Source organism: Capricornis sumatraensis, chromosome 4 (assembly GCF_032405125.1).
Source record: "Capricornis sumatraensis isolate serow.1 chromosome 4, serow.2, whole genome shotgun sequence".
Taxonomy (NCBI): Eukaryota; Metazoa; Chordata; class Mammalia; order Artiodactyla; family Bovidae; genus Capricornis; species Capricornis sumatraensis.
Window position 1 is genome coordinate 147,305,658 of NC_091072.1, and position 21,944 is coordinate 147,327,601.

The 21,944-nt window shown below is 52.3% G+C and overlaps 1 protein-coding gene across 1 annotated transcript in view; it reads right to left on the minus strand.

The window, feature by feature from the left end:
- Positions 1-793: 793 nt before the first annotated feature.
- CLSTN3 (calsyntenin 3) overlaps positions 794-21,944 on the minus strand; it is a 30,168-nt gene continuing 9,017 nt past the window's right edge. Inside the window, exons 9-18 of the mRNA XM_068970535.1 lie at positions 19,332-19,494; positions 18,048-18,104; positions 17,204-17,361; positions 16,930-17,078; positions 9,876-10,102; positions 9,421-9,591; positions 8,260-8,405; positions 7,829-7,964; positions 1,550-1,752; positions 794-1,456 (exon numbers count right to left, since the gene is read on the minus strand). Of these exons, the coding sequence (XP_068826636.1) occupies positions 1,316-1,456; positions 1,550-1,752; positions 7,829-7,964; positions 8,260-8,405; positions 9,421-9,591; positions 9,876-10,102; positions 16,930-17,078; positions 17,204-17,361; positions 18,048-18,104; positions 19,332-19,494 (1,551 nt within the window). The 3' untranslated portion in view covers positions 794-1,315. The remainder of the gene's footprint in view (positions 1,457-1,549; positions 1,753-7,828; positions 7,965-8,259; positions 8,406-9,420; positions 9,592-9,875; positions 10,103-16,929; positions 17,079-17,203; positions 17,362-18,047; positions 18,105-19,331; positions 19,495-21,944) is intronic.

The window sequence follows — 21,944 nt, forward strand, 5'->3', positions numbered from 1 at the left end:
GGGGCCAGGACACCGTAGGAAGGATGCTCCGTCTACAGTGTACTCTTCTGAAATAACCCCATCTGGTTCCTGCCCCTTCTACCTGAGGGACACCTCTCAGAGCCCGTTCTCTCTTACAAACAGCAGCACTGGGACTTCTCTGCTGGTCCCACGGTGAAGACTCTGTGCTTCCGCTGCAGGAGGCAAAGGTTCAATCCCTGGTGGGGGAACTAAGAGCCCACAGTCCGCAAGGTGTGGCTGATAATTAATCAATTAATTAATTTTTAAAAGGGAAACCCCTTTTTAAAAAACAAATAGCAGGGTTGCCTGCCCTCTCCCCCTCGACTCCCCTGGGGCTGGGCACACAGGCACCCCAGGTGAAAATTTTCAAGAGATGGGGGTGGTGACAATGTCCTCCACAAAGCCCTGGCGTGTGCAGCATCCCCTCAACTGCTTGTACTCTTCCCGGGGTGCAGTGGGAGCCATCCGATCCTGGCCACAGCACCCAGAAAACCAGCCCTGCCCCGCACTTCAGCTCAGAGACCCCAGAGCGGCCACCCACAGAGCGCCCACCAGGCATCAAGCAGGCCAGAGGCAGCTGACCAGGCTTTTCTCCAGTTGTTTTATTTGAAAACCCTAGGGTGTGTCCCCTCCCTCACACACCCACCACCCAACCCCCATCCCACCCCAGGACGTGACGATGCCACACGCACACAAGGTTGTGAGCTGCACACGGAACACAGGGGCTGCGCTCACGACAACATGAAAAAATATACATTATATATAATCCAGCTGGGGCCCCCACCGTACTCCCACCCCTACAACCCGGCCAGAGCCAGGCCTCAGAAAGGGGGGGACAGGAGAGGAAGAGGAGGGAAGGGGGCCAGGAGAGGAGGGGATCCCCAGAGTGAAGTGGAAAGGGGGGGCTCATTAAGAGAAGCAGAGAATGCCCGGCCAGGGGGCCCCATGGACAGGAGAGAAGGTAAGGGCAGGGGACAAGGTTTCCTTCAGTCCCTCCCCCCATATAGCACATGGCCGGTGGGGGAAGAGACAGACGTGGATCAGCAAAGGGGGTGGCTGCCTGGCGACAGAGAAGGCAGCCAGAATCTCCCCCACCCGGGAGTAGGAGCCCAGAGGCACGGAGCGGGGGTGGGCTGGGAGCTGAGGGGGAGGGGGCGGGCTCTGGTGGGCCCCTGGATTCTGAGATTAGGAGAGGACTCCTAAGAGCTCTCTCCTCCACCCCACCTGGTCTCTCTCCTCTAAGAAGCTCCTCCTGTCTCTTGGGTGTGTCTGTCTCACCGGGACAGAATTCTCTGTCTGGGGAGGGGCAGAGTCCTCAGTAGCGGTGAGGGGGGGTCTCAATGATGCGTCTCTCATCGCTGCTGGGAGAGTCGGCTGCCTCCGAGTCGCTGCTGTCCTCGTCATCCGGCTGGCCACCCGCAGCGCCCGCCACGCAGACCTGCCGGCTCTGGTAGGACTGGGGAAGGGTGGAGGGGGGGTGCTCATTGGGAGTCTTCCTGCTGGGAGTGCGCCCCAGCTGCACCCTGACTCTGCCAGGCCCCCCACTCACCTCCATGGGGTTCACGATAATGGTGAGAGCTGAGTCATCCCAGAAGAGATCGGGGTCCTTGGGGTCGCTGGAGGCCCCGGGAGGCCCGCTGGCCCCCGAGACGCGGCGGTGCAGTGAGTGGATGCGCACGAGACCCAGGACGACCATGAGCACCAGGAAGCCCACGCACACCACGATGATGAGGGTCGCCGCACTGGGGACCACTGCAGAGAGAGCCAGGCACACCTGAGCCAACTCCGCTGGCGGGGGAGGGGGAGGGGATGGCAGGAGGGCGTCAGGGGCCTGGGGAGAGGGCATCTCTGAGCAAAAGAGAGGGTCCATGATGGCCCAGAAGAGAGGTCTCCACTGTAGAAGCTGGAAGAGAAGCAGAGTCCCACGGGTAGAGAATCTGCCTTCAATGCAGGAGACCAGGGTTCAGTCCCTGGGTCGGGAATATCCCCTGGAGGAGGAACTGGTAACCCACTCCAGTATTCTTACCTGGGAAATCCCATGGACAGAGGAGCCTGGCGGGCTACAGTCCAAGGGGTCGCAGAGAGTCAGACTCGACTAAGCGACCAGGGAAGGGCAGAGACGGGGAGGGAAGAGGGCGGCTAGAGGGACTGAGAGCCTGAGGGAGGGAGGAGGTTTGCACAGGAGGAAGGGCAAAGGGAGAAGGGCCCTCAGCCCAATGTTGCCCTGAGTGGTTCTGGGCTCGGCAGACAGGGCAAGGCCTGGACCCTGCCCAGGTCCTCTGCCTGCGCCTTCCCTGGGGACCATGCAGTCCAGGAAGGAGGTCCCAGGAGCCCAGAGGGGAAAGGAGAGAGGTGGCCACACAGAATTGATGATACAAGAGGAGAGAATGTTCTCCTTCATTTGAAGAGGAGAAGTGGGCTCCAAGCGTGGCCTGACACCCAAGGCTGGGGACAGGACCAAGAGGTAGAAAGCAGCCCGTTCAAGTACCCACCTGGACAGAGCTCACCCCTGCTCCGTGATGCCTCCCGTCTCCTTGTGGTCTCGAGCCTCCTGGACACCAGAGGCGTCCTGGACACTGGGGGCGTCCTGGACACCAGAGGCGTCCCAGACACTGGGGGTGTCCTGGACACTGGGGTCGTCCTGGACACCAGGGGGCTCTGCTCCCCTCGGGATGCACCCCCCGTCCCCTGGGCCCTGTCGTGCCTCTGGGCCTGCAGCCTCACTCTGAAGGCCAGGCTCAGGGGGGCATGGACCCTAAAGGGCAGGGAGACCCAGAGGGGGGCATGCACCCTCACTCGGACCTTGGAGCTGATGGCGGCAAAGCACACGTGCAGACACAGGTACACGCCCAGGAAGAGCGTGTGGGTGCACACCTGGACCAGGGTCGCCACGCCCCGCACCCGCGCCAGGCCTCTGCCGGCCAGCACGCCTGCCCGCACCAGCCACCTGACAGCCTGCTCACGTGGCAGGATGGAAAGGACGTGCCTGAGGGTCTCCATCAAGGCACAGCAGAGCCACACGTGCAGCGCCACCCAGCTCCCCACCAGCTGAGCAGTCCAGGCGAGCCCCTGCAGGACAATGTACCCTCCACAGACCTGGATCCAGACGGCCACAGAAGCAGCAGCCGTGAGCACAGCCTTGCCCAGCTCCTGCACACACATGGACAGCACGCGGAAAAGCAGGAGGAGGCAAAACAGAGGAGCCCACAGCCCCACGGACAGCAGGTGGAGGTAGAGACCCCACAGGCGTGCCCCCAGGCCCAGTGCCCTCACGGGCAGCTGGGTGACTAGACCCCACATGCGTGCCCACTCCTGCCAGCCACGTAGGAGCAGCGCCTCACTGACCAGAGAGGCTGTGTAGGACCCACACCCTGGGTGATCCGGTTGCTGAGGGGCTGTTAGTATATGCGTCTCACTCACACGCACACACACACACGAGTTTACCCACAGCCTCCGAGACTCACGTGGCCAGAGACGGAGCAGAGCACGGGGAAGCACACAGCGTGGGGCACACCCTGGTGCACACCTGTCCTCCAGCAGAGAGTGCACGCACACGTTGCCACATGCTCCAGAGCCAGCCCGGTGTGGAAACACAAGCAGGTGTGGGAGCAGTCGCACTGGCCTCACGCCTCCCTGAGGCCGCCCTGATGGGGCTCTGCCAAGTCGGTCCCCACTCTGACCCGACCCATAGCCCATTTGGGGCCGATGACAACTGACTCTGCAGAGCAAGGGAGGCAGGCTCCCTGGGCGCCGGCTCTGAGGAGAGATGAGCCTGGCTGAATGAGTGTTTCTCAACTGCCTGGGGGTGGAGGAGGAGGAGAGGGGAGGCCAAGCTGGCCTGTCAGCTCCTCTGCAGGAAAAAGCCCCTCTCGGGTGTCCAGGTCGGTGGGGCAGGATCCCAGAACAGTGACCCCCACCAGCAGAATGCCCCCGTAGCCAAGCCCAGGCTGTAGAAGTAGAAACGCCTCCTCGGGGTGGAGGCCACAGCGGGTGAACTGGCTCCACAGCCACAGTGACGAAGAGCCAGAGCTTCTGCTCTGTGCCCTAATCAAACGCATCTGTCCCTCCAAGCCCCTGGCCTGGTAAGGGAAGTGACAAGCTGACTGCCGGCCATCAGAAAGGACCACAGGAAAGACCAAGTGCAGACACTGCATGTGCAGGCAAACAAGCACAGTTAATTAGTTTAAACTGAGCCAGGAGGCCAGGGAGATGGGAGGATTTTTAAGTTAGCTACGGATGGAAACCAAGAGTCCAAGAAACATCATCAACCTTTCTTACTGCATTAGCTCCAAGTAGTTGACTCTGGCCTCGAGTGACCTCCAAGGCCAACAGGAAGGAGTGTTTGAGTTCTAGCCAGTAGCCCATGTGAAACCCCTGGCTCTGTGTGAGTGTAAGGCACCGTGGATGCCCTGTCCACAGCCCTGCGTGGAGCCCCCTTTCTGCAGAGCCTGGGGAGAAACCTCCAACCAGAAACACTGGTGGGTCCCATCATATGACGTTCCTATCTGCTCAGATTTTCTCCTGTTTCAGCTCCAAGGAAGCTCAGGTCCAAATTCTGGCCACTCCAGCAATTGTGCAGTATCTCACAGCATATGTTTTATGAACTGACTTATTCCCTGGCTTCATCTTCTTCCATCATTGTCCTTTCTGCCTCACGTCCAACTTCATTTTCTATTCTCATCCTAGTGCACTGTGGGTCTCTCCACAAAGTCTCAAATACTTGTAGGTAACAAAGCAAGGAAATAATTCCTAACTTGACTGCACATTGGAATCACCTGAGGATCTTTAAAAACCCACTGAAGCCTGGCTCCCCACCCTAGACCTTCTGATTGAACTGGTATGGGATGTGGCCGAGGCACTAAGTGTTTTTACTGCTCCCAGGCGATTCTGATGTGCATCAAAATATGGCAGGACTGGATAAATCTTGTCTTCATCGCTCATCTTACCCTTCTCAGGCAGCATCGTTCTCTCCAAACACAACCCCCCAAGCCACCTCCTCCCCCCCCCCGCCCCCAGTTCTCACACTCTTGTTCTCTCTCATGTCCATCCAGACTCCCTTCTACCCTCCAGGTTCAAGGTCAAGCTCTGAATGTGCCAGCAGACCTTCCTTGGCTGACTGTGCCAGTTCACACTGAGCTCTTTCCTGGTGCACTTAGGCGCTTCAGAGAAATGAACCACCCTTCCCATTGGAGAGAATTCTATCTCTTCCTCTTTTGCATGGTCAGAGTAGTTTGAAATCGCTAAACCACAATTCTGTAACTCCACTCTCAGGGCTGGAGGGAAGGGAGAGAAAGGGGACACTTTGAAGAGTCAGGAAAGGTACATGGACAAAATGGATCTCCTGATAAGTTCAGGAGCTGTCAATCACCAAGGCCCTCGGGTAAACTATGAACTCTGAACCCTACTCAGGCCAAAATCAGGAGAAAGGAAAAGCAGGCTGCCGCTCTCAAGTGGGATCTCAGAGCAAGCAGCGTAAACAAGGATGAGAGTTACTGAGCCCAACAGCAATGCCAACCAGGACCCACTTTGAACCTAATCTGAGTGGTAGACCCAGTATCCAACCCCAACAAGGCTGAGTGGGATGACTGCCAAGGAAAGAACTGGAAGAAGAGCTAGGGAGTCATGGCCCCAAAAGCCCATATAACAAAAGCAGGTCGAGTTCACTCACATGTCTCTCAAGATTGTGTGAAGCTTCCTAGAACCTTGCAGCTTGCTTATGCCTTACACTCCCTCCTCACCCCTACTTCCATCTGCTTTGCTGTAGGCATCACAGGAAAACAATTAAAAGGCGTCTGCAGTTGTTTTCAGGGAGAGCAAGGGTGAGGGGAGCCAGTCCCAGGGAGAAGCAAACACAAGAGACAGCACAGTGGGGGCCGCTGCCCAAGGAGAGGAAACCAGACTGAATTCTGAGGGGTGCCCAGGAGCCAGCCTCAGTCAGAGACATCCTGGGAAGCCCTCAAAGGCTCCCCCAAATTAGGTGCAACTATAAAGTGATGAGACTTTTTTTTTTAAGCATCTAACATGGAGAGGATATGAAGCGTGATGGCTAGGGCACAGGTTCTGGAATTCTGCTGGCTGGACTCGAATCCTGGCTCCACTATACTTTTGCTGTGTGATCTTGGATAAGGTACTTAACCTCTCTGGTCTCTGTTTCCTTGCCTTTAGGGGGGATCATTCTAGTGCCTATTTCATCTGTTGTCTGTAATGACTCATTGGGTTAATAGGTATAAAATTCACAGGCAAAGTGCTTGGCACACCAATGTGCTCACTATTCTTAATAATTACATGGTTGACAAGAGAGCTGTCCTTTCAGGGTAGGGCTCAGTGAGTGACCATGACCTTGTTCCAAAAAAGTGTGTTTGGAACTCCTCAGGGAATTGCCTTCAGAACCTGCAACTCGCCTTTTGACTTTTTGTTAATCTTTTTTATTTTGGCTATGCCTCTTAGTTCCCCGACCAGGGATCAAAACTGTGCCCCTTGCAGTGGAAGCACAGAGTCTTAACCACTGGACCGCCAGGGAAGTCCCTGACTTTTCCTAATATGTGACACATCTCTGCCTTTCCGGAGTGGGTTTTACATGTACAAATGCAAAATGCTATCCAGAGCCAACTCTGACAAAAGTGGATTCTGATGTTGGGTAACACTGAACTAGGCCAAAGGCAAGGTATGCCCAGAAAGTAACAAAAATAAATGCATCTCATGAACTGACTTTGAAAGCAATGCTAAAAAAGCGATTCCAAAAATCACTTCCAGCAACATCAGAATCATTGCAGTTTTTAACAATGTGAAGGCTCAATTTATAATATTAGGTATAAACATTAGGTTACAAAATAGTTTGATCTCATGTTTGTTAAAAGAAGAAAAGAAAACAGTCACATAGGCAAAAACTGGGTTGAGACCCTATTAACAATGAGTCAACTGTGGTGGAATTATGGATAACTTTTCTTCTTTACACTTATAGTTTCCAATTTTTCTATAATTAAGCATTTCAAATCATGAATTAAAAATTGCATCACTAGTAAGCAACCCTGGCCAAGGAACAAGATGGCTCTGAAGGGCATCAGTCCATTTGGATGTAACACTTCACATGTTTGCATATTTTGTTTCAGAAGTAGCCTTATGACTTTATGCTGCTGCTAATGCTGCTAAGTCACTTCAGTCATGTCTGACTCTGTGCAACCCCATAGATGGCAGCCCATCAGGCTCCGCCATCCCTGGGATTCTCCAGGCAAGACCACTGGAGTGGGGTGCCATTTCCTTCTCCAATGCATGAAAGTGAAAAGTGAAAGTGAAGTCGCTCAGTCGTGCCTGACTCTTAGCGACCCCATAGACTGCAGCCTACCAGGCTCCTTCGTCCATGGGATTTTCCAGGCAAGAGTACTGGAGTGGGTTGCCATGTAGCACATAATTTGACAAGCAATAGCACCAACCTTATTTAGAATAGAAACTGTATCTACCTTATAATTGTATTCTTAATGGTATTGTCGACAGCATTAGTATACAGTAGGTGCTTAATACGTGATAGCGTTACTACTGAAGATCCCGAATTCCGGGGCTGACTTGATATTGTTGGCAGCACCAACAACAAAGACTACACCCGCACTGACCATCGGCCCGGATATGAGTGACCCTGTGATGACCCAGGGCTCGCGCTCTCCACTAGGGAAAGTGAATGAGCCAGGGGTGAAGGGATTGGATCGGAACCATCAACCACGCCAGGTTTCACAGAATCCATGGCTCCATCCCTTCCTCCTCACCCACCACCCCCAGAGGTTGGGGGAGGATGCTTGTGCCCACCTGCCCCCTGACCCCACCCAGCCTTACGTACTGGAGTTGCGATGGGAGCTGGCCAGGCTGTGTCCAGCCATCTCAGGCGGTGGCTGGTGACCGCGGTGCAGAAACTGCTGGGAGCTGAGCATGTGGCTGGGGTGGGCCACCCGGTTCACGCTGTGCAGGACGCTGACCTGGGGCGAGCACGGGCTCAGTGGGTACGCTTCCTTCTCCTCAGTCTTCCTCTAGCCCTCGGAGGCCCATCTCTTCACCCCTGCCGCGCCCACGCACCCCCACCCCCACCCCCCGCTCCACCCTCACCCCCGCCTCAGCTTCCCCTCCTTCTCTACCCACAGCCCGGGTCCAGGAGTCCCCTGCCCGAGCTGCAGTTTTCATCCCCAACCACCAGGGGGCTCAGTCCGCACCCCCATCCCGGCAACTCGCCCGGGGACGGGGAGGAGGGGTTGGAAGGGAGGGGGCTCGGGTTACCTCCACGATGAATTCATTGCTGGAGTAACGCCCATTCATTTCTGAGCAGGAGAGCCGGAACTTCCGGGCGTAGAGGGCTGCTCCGTGTCGCAGGCGATAACGCGCCTGCCTCAGGATCTCTTCGTACACGGTGATGCTCTCCACCCCTGGGAACCGGAGGCGGCTCAGAGCAGGAGCCAGCCCAGGCCCGGGGTCTCTCTCCCAGACTCCCACCTGTTGACGCCCCTCAACTCAACAGGAGTCCTCAGAGGGAGAGAGGCTCCCCAGCACCCCGCCAGCTCTGCCTGACTGGGACAGAGAAACCGAGGCTCCATTTGCCCTCCTTTGCAAGCTGGAAGGAGGGATGGAGAGAAGGAAAACAGGGATGCATGCAGGACAGAGGGAGGAGGCAGCAGCGGGGAGACGGTGAGGAGCAAACACAGAAGCCCTCCATGAGGCTCTGGAAGGCAATGGAAACAGGAAGGGACCTGCCACCCCATCTTCTATTCTCCCCAACAGAGGGTCCTTTGGAGAGGAGCAGGCTTCCCTGGAAAGCTGCCAAGTCATTACCACCAAACATTAAGAGATGAGCACTTAGGAACTTCCTTGGGGGTCCAGTGGCTAAGGCTCCATGCTCCCAATGAAGGGGACCGGGTTCCATCCCTGGTCAGGGAACTAGGTCCCACATGCTGCAACTAAGAGTTCGCAGGCTGCAGCTAAAGAGTCTGCATGCCACAGCTAAAGACCCCGCATGCCGCAACTAAAAAAGACCCAGCGTGCCACTAACTAAGACCCAGCACAGCCACATAAATAAATATTAGAAGAAAAGAAAAGCTATGCTGAATCCAAGAGATCAGTGAGATGGAAGACAGAGAAGATGGTGAGGAGCAAATGGCCAGAGAATAAGACAGCTCAGGCAGAGCCTGAGCCAGAGAAGAGTGGAGCCCAGAGCAGAGGTGAGCCGGGCTGGACAGAGACGCTGGGAAAAAACCATCAGGATTCCTAACCCCGGCCCCACCTCTAGAGAGTCTGGAAGCCAGAGGACCTCCAGGTGGGGAAGGTGCAAGGAGACACTTGGTCACATTCCTGGGCCTGGAAGGAGGACCCTCTGGGCTCTCCAGAGACTCGGTCATGGACGGGGGTGTCCCAAGAAAAGAGGACCGCCTCTCGGGCCCCACTGACCGGCAATGGTGAGGTAGGCGGATGTGTTGGTGAGCTCCAGGCCTCGCTGCTGCAAGGATGCCATGTCCAGGAGCAGACTTTCCCGCTCGGGATCCAGGTCATCCCCCACGAGGGAGATCTCACAGCCATCCAGGTTGTGCACAATCTCGTCTGACATGCGAGTGTCTGTCACTGGACGGGAGGGAGTCAGGGTCGGGTCAGAGCTGAAGGGCCCACCTCCTGGCCGCTCTTCCTCCCCTTCCCAGGTCATCCCCTGAGAGCTGCCAGCATCACTGTCAAGAAGGTCACTACCTGACAACCTCCTTATACCTGGGGGCCTCCCACCAGCCCTCCTTCCCAGTAGCCAGGTGTTCTCGAAAAGCGAATGTGGGGCGACACTGTTCTCATGTCCAGCTCCAGATTTTCTCCTTCACGTTGGTTCCAGACACCGACCCCTCCCTGGGAGGCATGCTTACCTGTGCCTTGCCAACTCTCGTCCTTTTTGGCCTCCACCTGGTGTGAAATGGAGCAAGTGATCTGGAGGTCAGGGAACAAAGGAACCCCCTCCAGTCCCTCAAAGTCCACAGCTGGGCGGGCAAAGTGAGCAGTGCCGCTCAGCAGGATCTGGGGGGCATCCGGCTGTAGCACCACCACGTAGCCCTCCACTTCAGGGATGGAGACACAGGACTCCTCACTGAAGCACCTGCATCAGGAGAGGGGAGGGAGGCAGCCTGTGAGCCCAGCACCCGCTCCCTGATAATCTGTAATCTGGCCATCAGTCGGGATCCCCACCTCTGCAGAGAGCACCCCAAGTCAGAGAGGAAAAGGGGAGGAAAGGGGGACAGTGTCTCTGCAGACCACCCACACACACACACAGCAAAGCTGGAGGGGGAGATTCCCTTTCCCAGGAGGAGGCCGCTGCAGAGAAGGGGCAGCGGCAAAGGTCAGGCAACCCTGACCTATGACATCACCAATGCCCAATCCCAAGACCACAGAACTGTATTTTACAAACTGAACTTATGGAAATGTAAATACATACACAGCTCTTCATCTAAGAGCTTTTTTGTTGCTTTGATTTTTAAAAAGCATATTCAGTACAATTCCCTTCCTGGGTACCTATCTAAAGAAAATGAAATCACTGTCTCACGGAGAAGGAAACAGCAACCCACTTCAATAGTCTTGCCTGGACAATCCCATGGACAGAGGATCCTGGTGGGCTGTCGACCATGGGGTCACAAAGAGTCGGACGCGACGGAGTGATTGAGCACACATTCAGTGCAGTTCCCTTCCTGGGTGTGTGAGGGCTTCCCTCATAGCTCAGTTGGTAAAAAATCCTCCCGCCTCCCACAATGCAAGAGACCCCGGTTTGATTCCCAGGTCGGGAAGATCCACTGGAGAAAGGATAGGTTACCCACTCCAGTATTCTTGGGCTTCCCTTGTGACTCAGTTGGTAAAGAATCTGCCTGCAATGCAGGAGACCTGGGTTCAATCACTGGGTTGGGAAGATCCCCTGGAGAAGAGAAAGGCTACCCACTTTAGTATTCTGACCTGGAGAATTCCATGGACTGTATAGTCCATGGGGTCACAAAGAGTCAGTTATATATCTAAAGAAAACAAGTATGAGTATATATGGGTATATATCTAAAGATGAAATCACTATCTCAGAGCACTAGCTCCACCCTCATGTTCACCACAGCATTACTCACAGTTGCCAAGACACAGAGACCACCAGAGGGTCCGTCCATAAGTGAATGGACCAAGAAGATGTGACATGTAAACAGTGGAATACTATTCAGTCTGCCTTTTGTGATGATATGGAAGGGCCTTGAAGGTGTTATGCTAAGTGAAACAAACAAGATAAAGACAAATACCATACATATCACTTATATGGGGAATCTATCAGCTTCTTTTTTATATTTTTGGCCACACCAAGTCATGCAGGGATCCTGCTTCCTCAATATCCACGACCCCTGCAGTGGAAGCTCGGAGTCTTAACTACTGGACTGGTAGATATGTGTCAAAAAATATTCAACAACAAAGGTGGGGTGGGAGTGGGAAGTGTGTCAAAGGATGTCCACAAAACTGTAATTCAAAAGATACACACACCCCTGTGTTATAGCAGCACTATTCACAATAGCCAAGATGTGGAAACAATCTGAATGTCCACTGACAGACGAATGCATAAATCAGACGTGGTACGTTATACAACGGAGTACTACTCAGTCACCAAAATCCAAAACGATGCCATTTGCAGCAACACAGATGCAGCTAGAGAGTACCACACTAAGTGAAGTAAGTCAGAAAGGGAAAGACAAATACCATATGATATCACTTATATGTACAGGCTTCCCAGGTGGCACTAGTGGTAAAGAACCTGCCTGCCAATGCAGGAGAGCTAAGAGACCTGGGTTTGACTCCTGGGTCGGGAAGATCCCCTGGAGAAGGGAGTGGGAACCCACTCCAGTATTTTTGCCTGGAGAATCCCATGGACAGAGGAGCCTGGAGGCCTATAGGCCATAGGGTCATGCAGAGTTGGACACAACTGAAGCAACTGAGCATGCACGCATGCACATCACTTATAGGTGGAGTCTGAAATATGACCCAAATGAACCTATCTGTCAAACAGAAGCAGAATCATGGACACAGAGAACAGACTGATGGTTGCCAAGGGAGAGGGGGTTGGGGCAGGGATGGAGTGGGAGGCTGGGATTAGCAGATGTAAGCTTTTATATATACAATGGATAAAAAACAAGGGCCTACTGTATAGCACAGAGAACTAGGTTCAATATCCTATGATAAAGCATAATGGAAAGGAATATTAAAAAGGTATGTATATATACGTATAAATGAATTACATTGCTGTACAGCAGAAACTAACACAACACTGTAAATCAACTACAATTAAAAAAAAAAAGGACATCCTCCTCCCAGGTGTATCTTCCACTCATTTGGTCCAGCACCAGAGAAACACTCTTTGGTAGGCAAGCTAATCTGACCATCTCAGACCGCATCCACCATCCCATGAAGCCTCTCTGGCCTTGGTGCCAGACAAAGCCTCCCAAGAGCACTAAGTCCTGAGCAACCAACATCACAGCCACTCCAGAACACACTCCCAGGATCTCCTCCAGCCAATCTGAGGGTTATCCCCAGAGCACTTGCTGCACTGTGAAGCATTTTGCCCATATGTTTTCACTTAACCTTCTTTCACTGCTGTTGGAAGAAGGAGCAGAAGCCAAAGCTCCTGGGTCAAGCATCTTGGCCACATAAGAAATATGCATCCCAGTCCAGGCTTGAACCCATTCTTCTCATTCCAAGTACACACCTTTCCACTAACCCACAGCCACCATGTGAAACCTGGGTTTGCACAAATCGAATTTATTTATAAAGAAGTGTCTCCTTGGAATTCCCAGGCGATCCAGTGGTTAGGACTTGGCACTTTCACTGCCGTGGACCTGGGTTCAATCCCTGGTTGAGGAACTAAGATCCCACAAGCTGCATGGTGCAGAAAAAAAAAAAAAAAGTGCCCCCTTGAACATGCAGCTTTCACAGGGGAGGTGGCAATTCCAGAGCAGGGCTTGCGGTCCACCTGCCTCAGCTAAGGGAAATTATTTTTCTAAAAAGATTGTCATTTTTGTTACTGAGTGAATCCAGCTTGACTACTGGAGCCAAAAGGGAGAAGGCGTAACCTCAGCGGATACAATGAATGCAGAGCCCCTGAAGGAACCAAACCCACAACCTGCTGAGTTCCTAAGGAGCAGGGCCTGAGACAGTCCACACAGTCCCAGAGAGACCCCATCAACGCCTCCTGGGAAATAAGCCCAGCTGACTCCGGAAGCACAGCCTCCAGCAGATATTCCCACTGTGATGGGTGATCCAAAAGGGGGCCAAAGGGGACCAAGGGGCTGGCCTCCAGCAGACCTTCCCACTGGGATGGGTGTTCCAAAGGAGACCCAAAGGAGACCAGGGGGCTGGCCCTGGCACTGATGATCTGGTCGAGAAATTAGAATTTCTACACAAACCTTCAAACAAGAGCCAATGTGGTCACCATCACATAAATAGAGCACATGCATAACCCAGAGCGTTCAAAGTGGGAGAGGTTATTCTGGCTGAGATGGGAGTGGGGTATTTGGTCAGGGAGCATAAGAATACTGGGAAAAAGCAGCAAGCGACCCAGCCTTTGAAGGAAGTAGAAAGTTGACCCTCGAGTGGATGGTGCGGAGCACATGGAGGGGAGTAGAGGAACACGAAGCAGGAAAGGCTGGGACAGATGGTTCAGGGCTCCGAGCGCAATCTTGTGAGCGGCAGGAGGGAACCACAGATGTCTTCTTCAGCAGGGAAGTGTGAGGATGGACATTTGGATTTCGGATCACTAACCTAGCCTTTGGGTGGAGGTGGAACTGAAGTTAGAATACTAGACAGTCACCAGTTTGGAGGCTATCTCAAGAGGCCAGAGGAGTGGGCATGACAGCCTGCTGGAGCCATAACACAGACATGGGGAAAGAGGAAGCAGATACCAGACACGGGTGCAGAGGGGTCTGGGTGACCAGATGACTGACGGGGGTGGCGCATAAACATAGGGAGGCTCCATGGCAGGTCAGAGGCTGCAAGCCAGGGTGACTGCAAGGACAGAGACACCGCCACTGAGGCAGAGAATTCAGGGGCAGGGCTGGTTCAGGCACTGAAGTTCATTATTAAGCTTTAGCTCGTTTGTTTGAGGTGTGGACAGAACTTCCCAGACAGAGATTATAGCAAGCACATAGAAATTCAAGAGCTAGGGAGAGCGAACAGAGCTAGAAAAAAAGATGTGGTAGCCATCTGTTCAGTGGTCAATGCCATGAGGAGATGGGCTTTCCAAGAATTCCAGGAAGATAAAAAAAAAAAAAAACTTAGGGAAAACCTACATTGACTGAACAGTTGCATGTGAAAGTGCTCAGTCGTGTCTGACTCTGTGGACCCGTGGACTGTAGCCCACCAGGCTCCTCTGTCCATGGGATTCTCCAGGCAAGAATACTGGAGTGGGTTGCCATGTCCTCTTCCAGGGAATCTTCCCGACCCAGGGATCGAACCCAGGTCTCCCACATTGCAGGCAGAGTCTTTACCATCTGAGCCAAAAGGGAAGCCCAAGAATACTGGAGTGGGTAGCCTATCCCTTCTCCAGGGAATCTTCCCCACCCAGGATGGAGCCAGGGTTTCTTGCATTGCAAGAGGATTCTTTACCAGCTGAGCAACCAGGGAAGCCCCTCAGTGAGGTGTTAGTGTAGCACTAACCGCATGGAAACCCTGAAATGGAAAAATGAGACCTCCCTCCCTCTTAACCTCACAAAGGAAGAAGGCCCCACCCCTCTACTAAAGGAAGAGCTCAGGTTCCCAACCCTCAGATAAGCCTCTTCCCTGGTAATAGGTCAGAGTAATCCAGATTACCTGCCAAGGTAATGAGTGAGTGAAGTCGCTCAGTCGTGTCCAACTCTTTGCGACCGCATGGACTGTAGCTTACCAGGCTTCTCTGTCCATGGGATTCTCCAGGCAAGAATACTGGAGTGGGTTACCATTTCCTTCTCCAGGGGATCTTCCCGACCCAGGGATCGAACCTGGGTCTCCCACATTGGAGGCAGACACTTTAACCTCTGAGCCACCAGGGAAGCCCAATAGGTCAGAATAATCCAGATGAGCCAGTCAACAGACAGGGCATCAACTCCCGCCTTGTGGGGCTGCCCCTTGCAAAGCTCCATCCTAAGCCAGAAGACAGAGCCCTCCCTCTGACATGGCCCCTAAGCCTGTGAAAGAGATGAGATCAATTCTTCGTCTCTGAGGGATGAAGACCTTGGCACCTTCAGAGCTGGGTGAGAGCCCTTTAACAGTTAGAGTTCTCACTGGAACCTGGCGGGGCCCATCCTGAGCACTGATCGTTGTCCACGAGAACTCATCTGCCCATAGCCTTCAGCTCCACACCAGGACTATACCCTATTCCCCAAACCCGGCCCCGTCTTCCACAGCTTCAACTGGGAGGCTTGACAACCATGCCCATCACTCTCCGGGGCTCACAGCCTTCTCTCCAAACCTGTTCCTGCCAGGATAAGGGCAAGTCAGAGATGCTTCTCTTCAGACAGCTTTTGGACAAACTGAGGCAGAGCAGGGGAGAAGGGAACCCAGAAACCCTGACCCCTCCATTGTGTGATGCTCCCACTAGAGGGCAGTAGCTCTTAAAACTTCCCTACAAGCATAAAGGGTGAAAATGCCTTCAGGTAACACGTGTATACCCGTGGCGGATTCATGTTGATGTATGGCAAAACCAATACAATATTGTAAAGTAATTAGCCTCCAATTAAAATAAATAAATTTATATTAAAAAAATAAGTGGTGAAAATGCCTTCAGGTAATAATCTTCCCTGGTAGCTCAGACCGTAAAGCATCTGCCTACAATGTGGGAGACCCGGGTTCAATCCCTGGGTCGGGCAGATCTCCTGGAGAAGGAAATGGCAACCCACTCCAGTATTCTTGCCTGGAAAATCCCATGGACAGAGGAACTTGGTAGGCTACAGTCCATGGGGTCACAAAGAGTCAGACGTGACTGAGCAATTTCACTTTCACTTTCATTAAGTGTGCAGAACAGGCACTCTGCTGGCATTTGATCTGAACTCAGTATTGTTTACTCTCACAACAATTCCATGAGTTAGATTCTATTGTATCTCTGTTTGATGGCACTTTCTCAGTACTAAAAAAGCTAGTAAGTAAAAACTCTGTATCTATAACTCTTGTGTTTTCATGACCCCTCAATCAATCTGTATTCTTAAATAACTAATATACTTAAGGGCTTCCTGGGTGGGTCAGCGGTAAAGAATTGCCTGCCAATGCAGGAGACATGGGTTCAATCCTTGGGTCGGGAAGATCCCTAGAGAAGGAAATGCAACCCACTCCAGTATTCTTGCCTGGAAAATCCCATGGACAGAGGAGCCTGGCGGTTGAGTCCATGGTGTTGCAAAGGAGTCAGACACAACTGAGCAATCAAACCACCACTCCTGGCGCCCAGTCCAGGACCCTCCTCTGTCCCCTTTCACATGTCAGCACAGAGATACAGAGATTAAAACTCCTAAATGCTGGAAGTGTGCTTTGGTGGGAAGAGTATGTGTTAGCTGCTCAGTCATGTATGACTCTTTGTGACCCCATAGACTGTAGCCCGCCAGGATCCTCTGTCCATGGGATTTTCCAGGCAAGAATCCTGGAGTGAGTTGCCATTTTCTACTCCAGGTGATTTTCCCGACCCAGGGGTTGAATCCAAGTCTCCTGCATTGCAGGTGGATTCTTCACCATCTGAGCTAACAAGTGGAAAGAGTAATGAACTCATAGCTGAAAAATCTGAGTCTAGTCCAGACTCTTCTTGCTGCATTGCTGTGGCAACTGGACAGGTCAGTTTTCCATCCCTAAAACCAGAGGGGAGGGGATGCATTATGTGCCTAGCTGTCAATGGCATCTAAGGCCAAAGAGTTCTGACACTGTCTGGCTCTGTGACTTGCCCACCCACCAGACACTCACTTGACGGCAGTGGTGAGGCGCAGGGGCCTGACGCCAGGCGTGGCAAAGCGCAGAGTGTTCATGTAAGCCACATGCTGCAGGGCATGGTTGAAGGTCTCCACATCATCCCCCTCCAGGGTGAGCAGGGACTGCGAGGGGTTCACGTGGACCTGGGCCCCAGACACAGACAGGGCTGAGAGCAGGACGGAGAGGAAGGGAGCCGAGGGGGTGGGGTGGGGCGGGGTGGGGACAGGGAGCATGCCCAGAGGGAGGGGGCCAGAGGAAGGGCCGATACCTTCATGCCTTTGCCCAGGCTCTCGAAATCCCTATAGTCCAGCCCCTCCCGACATGCATAGAGGCACTCGATGACCTCACGGCTCTCCAGGCGGCCTGAGCGCACGCTGAAACCAGCCAGGTAGCCGTGGAAGTAGTGGTGGGTCGGCAAGGGGTCTCCTAGGGCAGGAACACAGGGGTGGACGGGAGGTGAGAGGTGACAGGGCAGGGCGGAGGAGGCCCCAGGTAGAGGAGGCTGAGGACAAGACAGAGAAAGAGCAGCAAGCTGGAGAAAGAAGACAGAAAGGAGCCAGGTAGGGCTAAAAGAAGGATGGATGAGAGGCAAGGGAGGCTAAGGGGGGACTGGGAGAGGGAGAAGACAAAATAAAAACCCGGGCAGAGGGGGACGGAAGGCGAAAAATAGAAGCCACAGAATGAGAAAGGCTTCCAGGATAAAGAGAAGGAGGAAAGCAGGACCAAAGGGAGGAAAGAGACCCAAGGAGAAAGAGGAGAGTAAGCGAAGGAGTCTCCGCGGTGCATGCGGGGGGCGCCGGCAGGGATGCGTGGGAGCTTCAGGGATGCCCAGCTCTCCCGGCTGCGTGGCCATCTCCTGCCCCCTGTGCTCTGCCACGCGGAAAGCCAGCGCGGGAACCCTGGATGTCATTCTGTGGACACAAGAGGACACCGGCTCCCAGCCGGCTCCATCCGGCTGCACTCTCTCCGCCTGGCCACGCTGCTCGGAGGCTGTAACCCCGGTGGCGCGCGAGGCGGTGAAGCGCAAGGCCGGGTTGGACCGTGCGGATGCGGAGCCCAGAGCGCCAGGCTGAGATGCGAGCTCTGCAGGCCTCCAGGTCTCACACAAGTACCTGCTGTGGCATCCGTACTGTTGTCAGCTCCCTTTGCCTTCTCTTTGTTCTTCTCCTCTGGGGGAGAAAGAGCACCAGTGAGCTCAGGGATGCCGGGGCCAGACCGACAGAGAGGTGGGGGAGGTCTTCCGGGGGCTGCCCCCGGCCATGTGGACTTGAACCTCTAACTGAGTCCCAACCCTTCTTTTGTCTTGTCTGAGGTTATCTCAGGCCTCTGTTGTAGACAAAACCCAGATATGCTGCTGAGGAAACACAAGGACTCTGGTACCCCCCCCAACACACACACACCATACAAACCACATGCATTACTTACATACATACACCACATATACAAATACACCACACACACACATACTAGATACATACACACTACATACACAAACATATGACAGACTATGCACAGATACACCACACACACAATATACACACAAACCACATGCACTACACACATACACACACCACCTGTACACATATACCACACACACAAGCATACCACATACACACAGTACATACACACCACTTAGACACACCACACACACAAACATACCACATACACACATACCACATACACACAGTACATACACACCACTTAGACACACCACACACACAAACATACCATATACACACATACCACATACACACAGTGCATACACACCTCTTAGACACATCACATACATGAACGTACCACATACTACATACAGACACACCCCACATACACTATACACACAAACCACATGCACTACACACATAAACATACCACGTGTACACATACACCACACACACAAACACACCACATACACACATACCACATACACACCACTTAGACATACCACATACACAAACATATGACATACGACACACACACACCACATTCACGTGCGCATACACACACACACACACACACACACACACCCCATCCCAGAAGGAAAAAATGAAAGGAACAGCTTAAAAGTTGGAAGGTTGCTGACTCTCTGCAGGGTTACTGTCCTCCAGCAGAGGAAAAGGCTGTGAAATCTTGATGGGGACAGATCAAAGTATGAAGCGGCTGCAGGCACAGAAAGTGAGATGCTGGTGATGGCCGAGTCAGAGGGGGTGACTAGTCCTGCCGGCAGGAGACCAGGGGGCGGTGGTCTCCTCCAGCGGAGAGCTTTCCCAGCCTCCCTGCCCAACTTCAGGGAGACGAGGTCATAAGGTCAAGCTGCCCTTGCTCCTTCACCAACCACTCGGCACCTCTACCATGAGCGCCTCCGTGGAGAAGCTCAGTGTTGAGGCGGGGGTACTTACCAGCCCAGCAAGCCCCAATCATCAGCGCGGGCTCCCTTCGAGGCGGGTGGATGAGACCATTGTCGTGGATGAGGGCAGGGTCGAAGGAGATGCCATCTGCATAGAGTGTGACCGTGGGGAACTCGAGATTCAAAGCATAGTGGTGCCACTCGTCATCACAGACCTGGGAACAGGGAAAGGAAGGAAGCCCTTGGGTACTGCATCCCCAGGAAGGAGCCCCAGGCACTGCCCCACCCCCTGGGGGGCAGGAGACAGCCCTTCATGTTCCCTGGTCTATCAACAGGGCTTGCTAGTGAATTGCTGCCAACCCAGCTCAAGGAATCCTTGCCCAGAATGGATCAGGCTCAACCTCATACGTAAACTACCTAAAATTCCACTCTTTCCATAAACCTTTAACTCCACCAACATTCCTAAGAGGAGCACCACTGTGTCCTTTGGCAGGTGCTGCACATCCCGAGTCCAGACAGAACTAACAGCTATAGGTTTCCGTGCAGTCTTCCTCCGTCTCCATTTCCACACATCATACCCATCCTCAGTCTTTCTTTTTTTTCCTTTTTAGACTGTTTTTTATGTAGATCATTTTTTAACTCTTTATTGAATTTTACAGCATTGTTTCTGTTTTATGTTTTGGTGTTTTGGCCCCAAGGCATGCGGGATCTTAGCTTCTCCACCAGGGATGGAACTTGCACCCTCTGTGCTGGAAGGCAAAGTCTTAACTACTCCACCACCAGGGGAGTCCTCCCAACCTTTTCCATGTGTACTGTTGCAACACCCTCATCTGAGCACTTGCACTCAGTTCTCTCTTATATCCTCCTCCCGTAGTTCCTAAAGGGATTGCCTTCCTTTTTCCAGTGTTTAAATCACTACCAAATTTAATGTTGTCAAACAGTATTCACTAACAAGTCATTATTCTTGAGAAGATTGGATTCTCCTCACTTCACAAACGTTCCCAGATATAAATGACAATTATTGAAAAATCATAGATTGCAAATTAAATACATTACTTGTAACCAATCTTTTCAGATGCATAATTAGAAAAATTATTAATATTTTTGCAACAGAAATTTATCTTTAATTGAGAAATACATCCTAAATTTGTGGAGCAACGCCTTCAAAATTTAGAACTCTTTTTTTTAATATGGAGAATAGTTGGTTTACAATGTTGCATTAGTTTCAGGTGGTGATGTTATTTAGTCCCTAAGTCGTGTCCAACTCTTTTGCAGACCCATGGACTGCAAAACTTCTCTGTCCATGGATTTTCCAGGCAATACTGGAGAGGGTTGCCATTTCCTCCTCCAGGGGTTCTTCCCTACCCAGGGATTGTACCCACGTCTCCTACACTGGCAGGCAGGTTCCTTATCACTGAACCACCAGGGAAGCCCCAGTTTCAGGTGTACAGCAAAATAAAGTAATTATACATATTCAAAAGGATCTTCTTAACATGTGAGTCTGATCAGGCCACATCCCAGCTATAAACCTTTCAAAAGACTTCCCATCTCTCATAGCACAAAATCCAAATGACTTTAGCTAACCAAGTCCACCTTACACCTGATCACTGCCCAACTCGCCAGCCTCAAATCCAGTGTCTGCCCTTTTCACTGTGCCCTAACTTCCTGGCCCTCTTTCCATGCTTGGACCATGCTGGACACTTTTCTGCCTCAGGACCTTTCCATCTGCTCTTCCGTCTGCCTGGATTCTTCAGGATGAGCTTACATTTCGCTTCCATCAGGCCTTCCCTGAACATCCAGTCTGAGATGACTTCCCCTCTCCTTGCCTCCTATTCTCTACCTTGGTTCCTTGCTTCTTCTTTCAGAGCATTAGCACAACTTATCTTTTTTATTATGTCTGAAAAGTAAAAGCGTTAGTTGCTCAGTCATGTCTGACTCTTTACGACCCCATGGACTGTAGCCCACCAGGCTTCCCTGTCCATAGAGTTTTCCAGGCCAGAATACTGGAGTGGGTAGCCATTCCCTTCTCCAAGGGGTCTTCCCAACCTAGGGATCGAACCTGGGTCTCCTGCATTGCAGGTGGATTCTTAACTGTCTAAGCCACCAGGGAAGCTCTTACTACATGTCTTCTTACTTTTAAAAATCTATCTCCCCAACTAAAATGTATACTCAATGAAGGCAGAGATTTCGTTCCATCTTAGATTGCGTTGTATCCCCATAACCTAGCAGAACGGCAGGGTACTTGTATTTACTAAATCTCTGTTGAATAAATAAGGATAAATAAAGCAAAAATAGGAAGAGGAATGTTACCAATATTAGCAATGCGGGGGAAAGATCAAGAAGCAGACAGCAGACTATCTCTTTAAAAGAGTGCCTCAGAAAACAGAAACTTTTGCAGGTAGCCCTCAGTTATTGAGTTTGTGGGTTTTCATTCCCCCTTCTCTCTCTTCCACATCCTGCCTTTTTTCAGCCATTTGCTTACTCAGCCAGTCCACCAGGGCTTACAAGAAAAACAGAAGGAGATGGAAACTCAATTAGTCCCTATGGTCCCTGTGGTCAGCTTGGAGATGAATAAAGAAGAGGCTGCAACTGTTAGCTCAAGAGATTTTTCTTTTTTCTTTTTTTGCTCATTTTATTTATCCTTTCATGAATAATAGTGAGGATT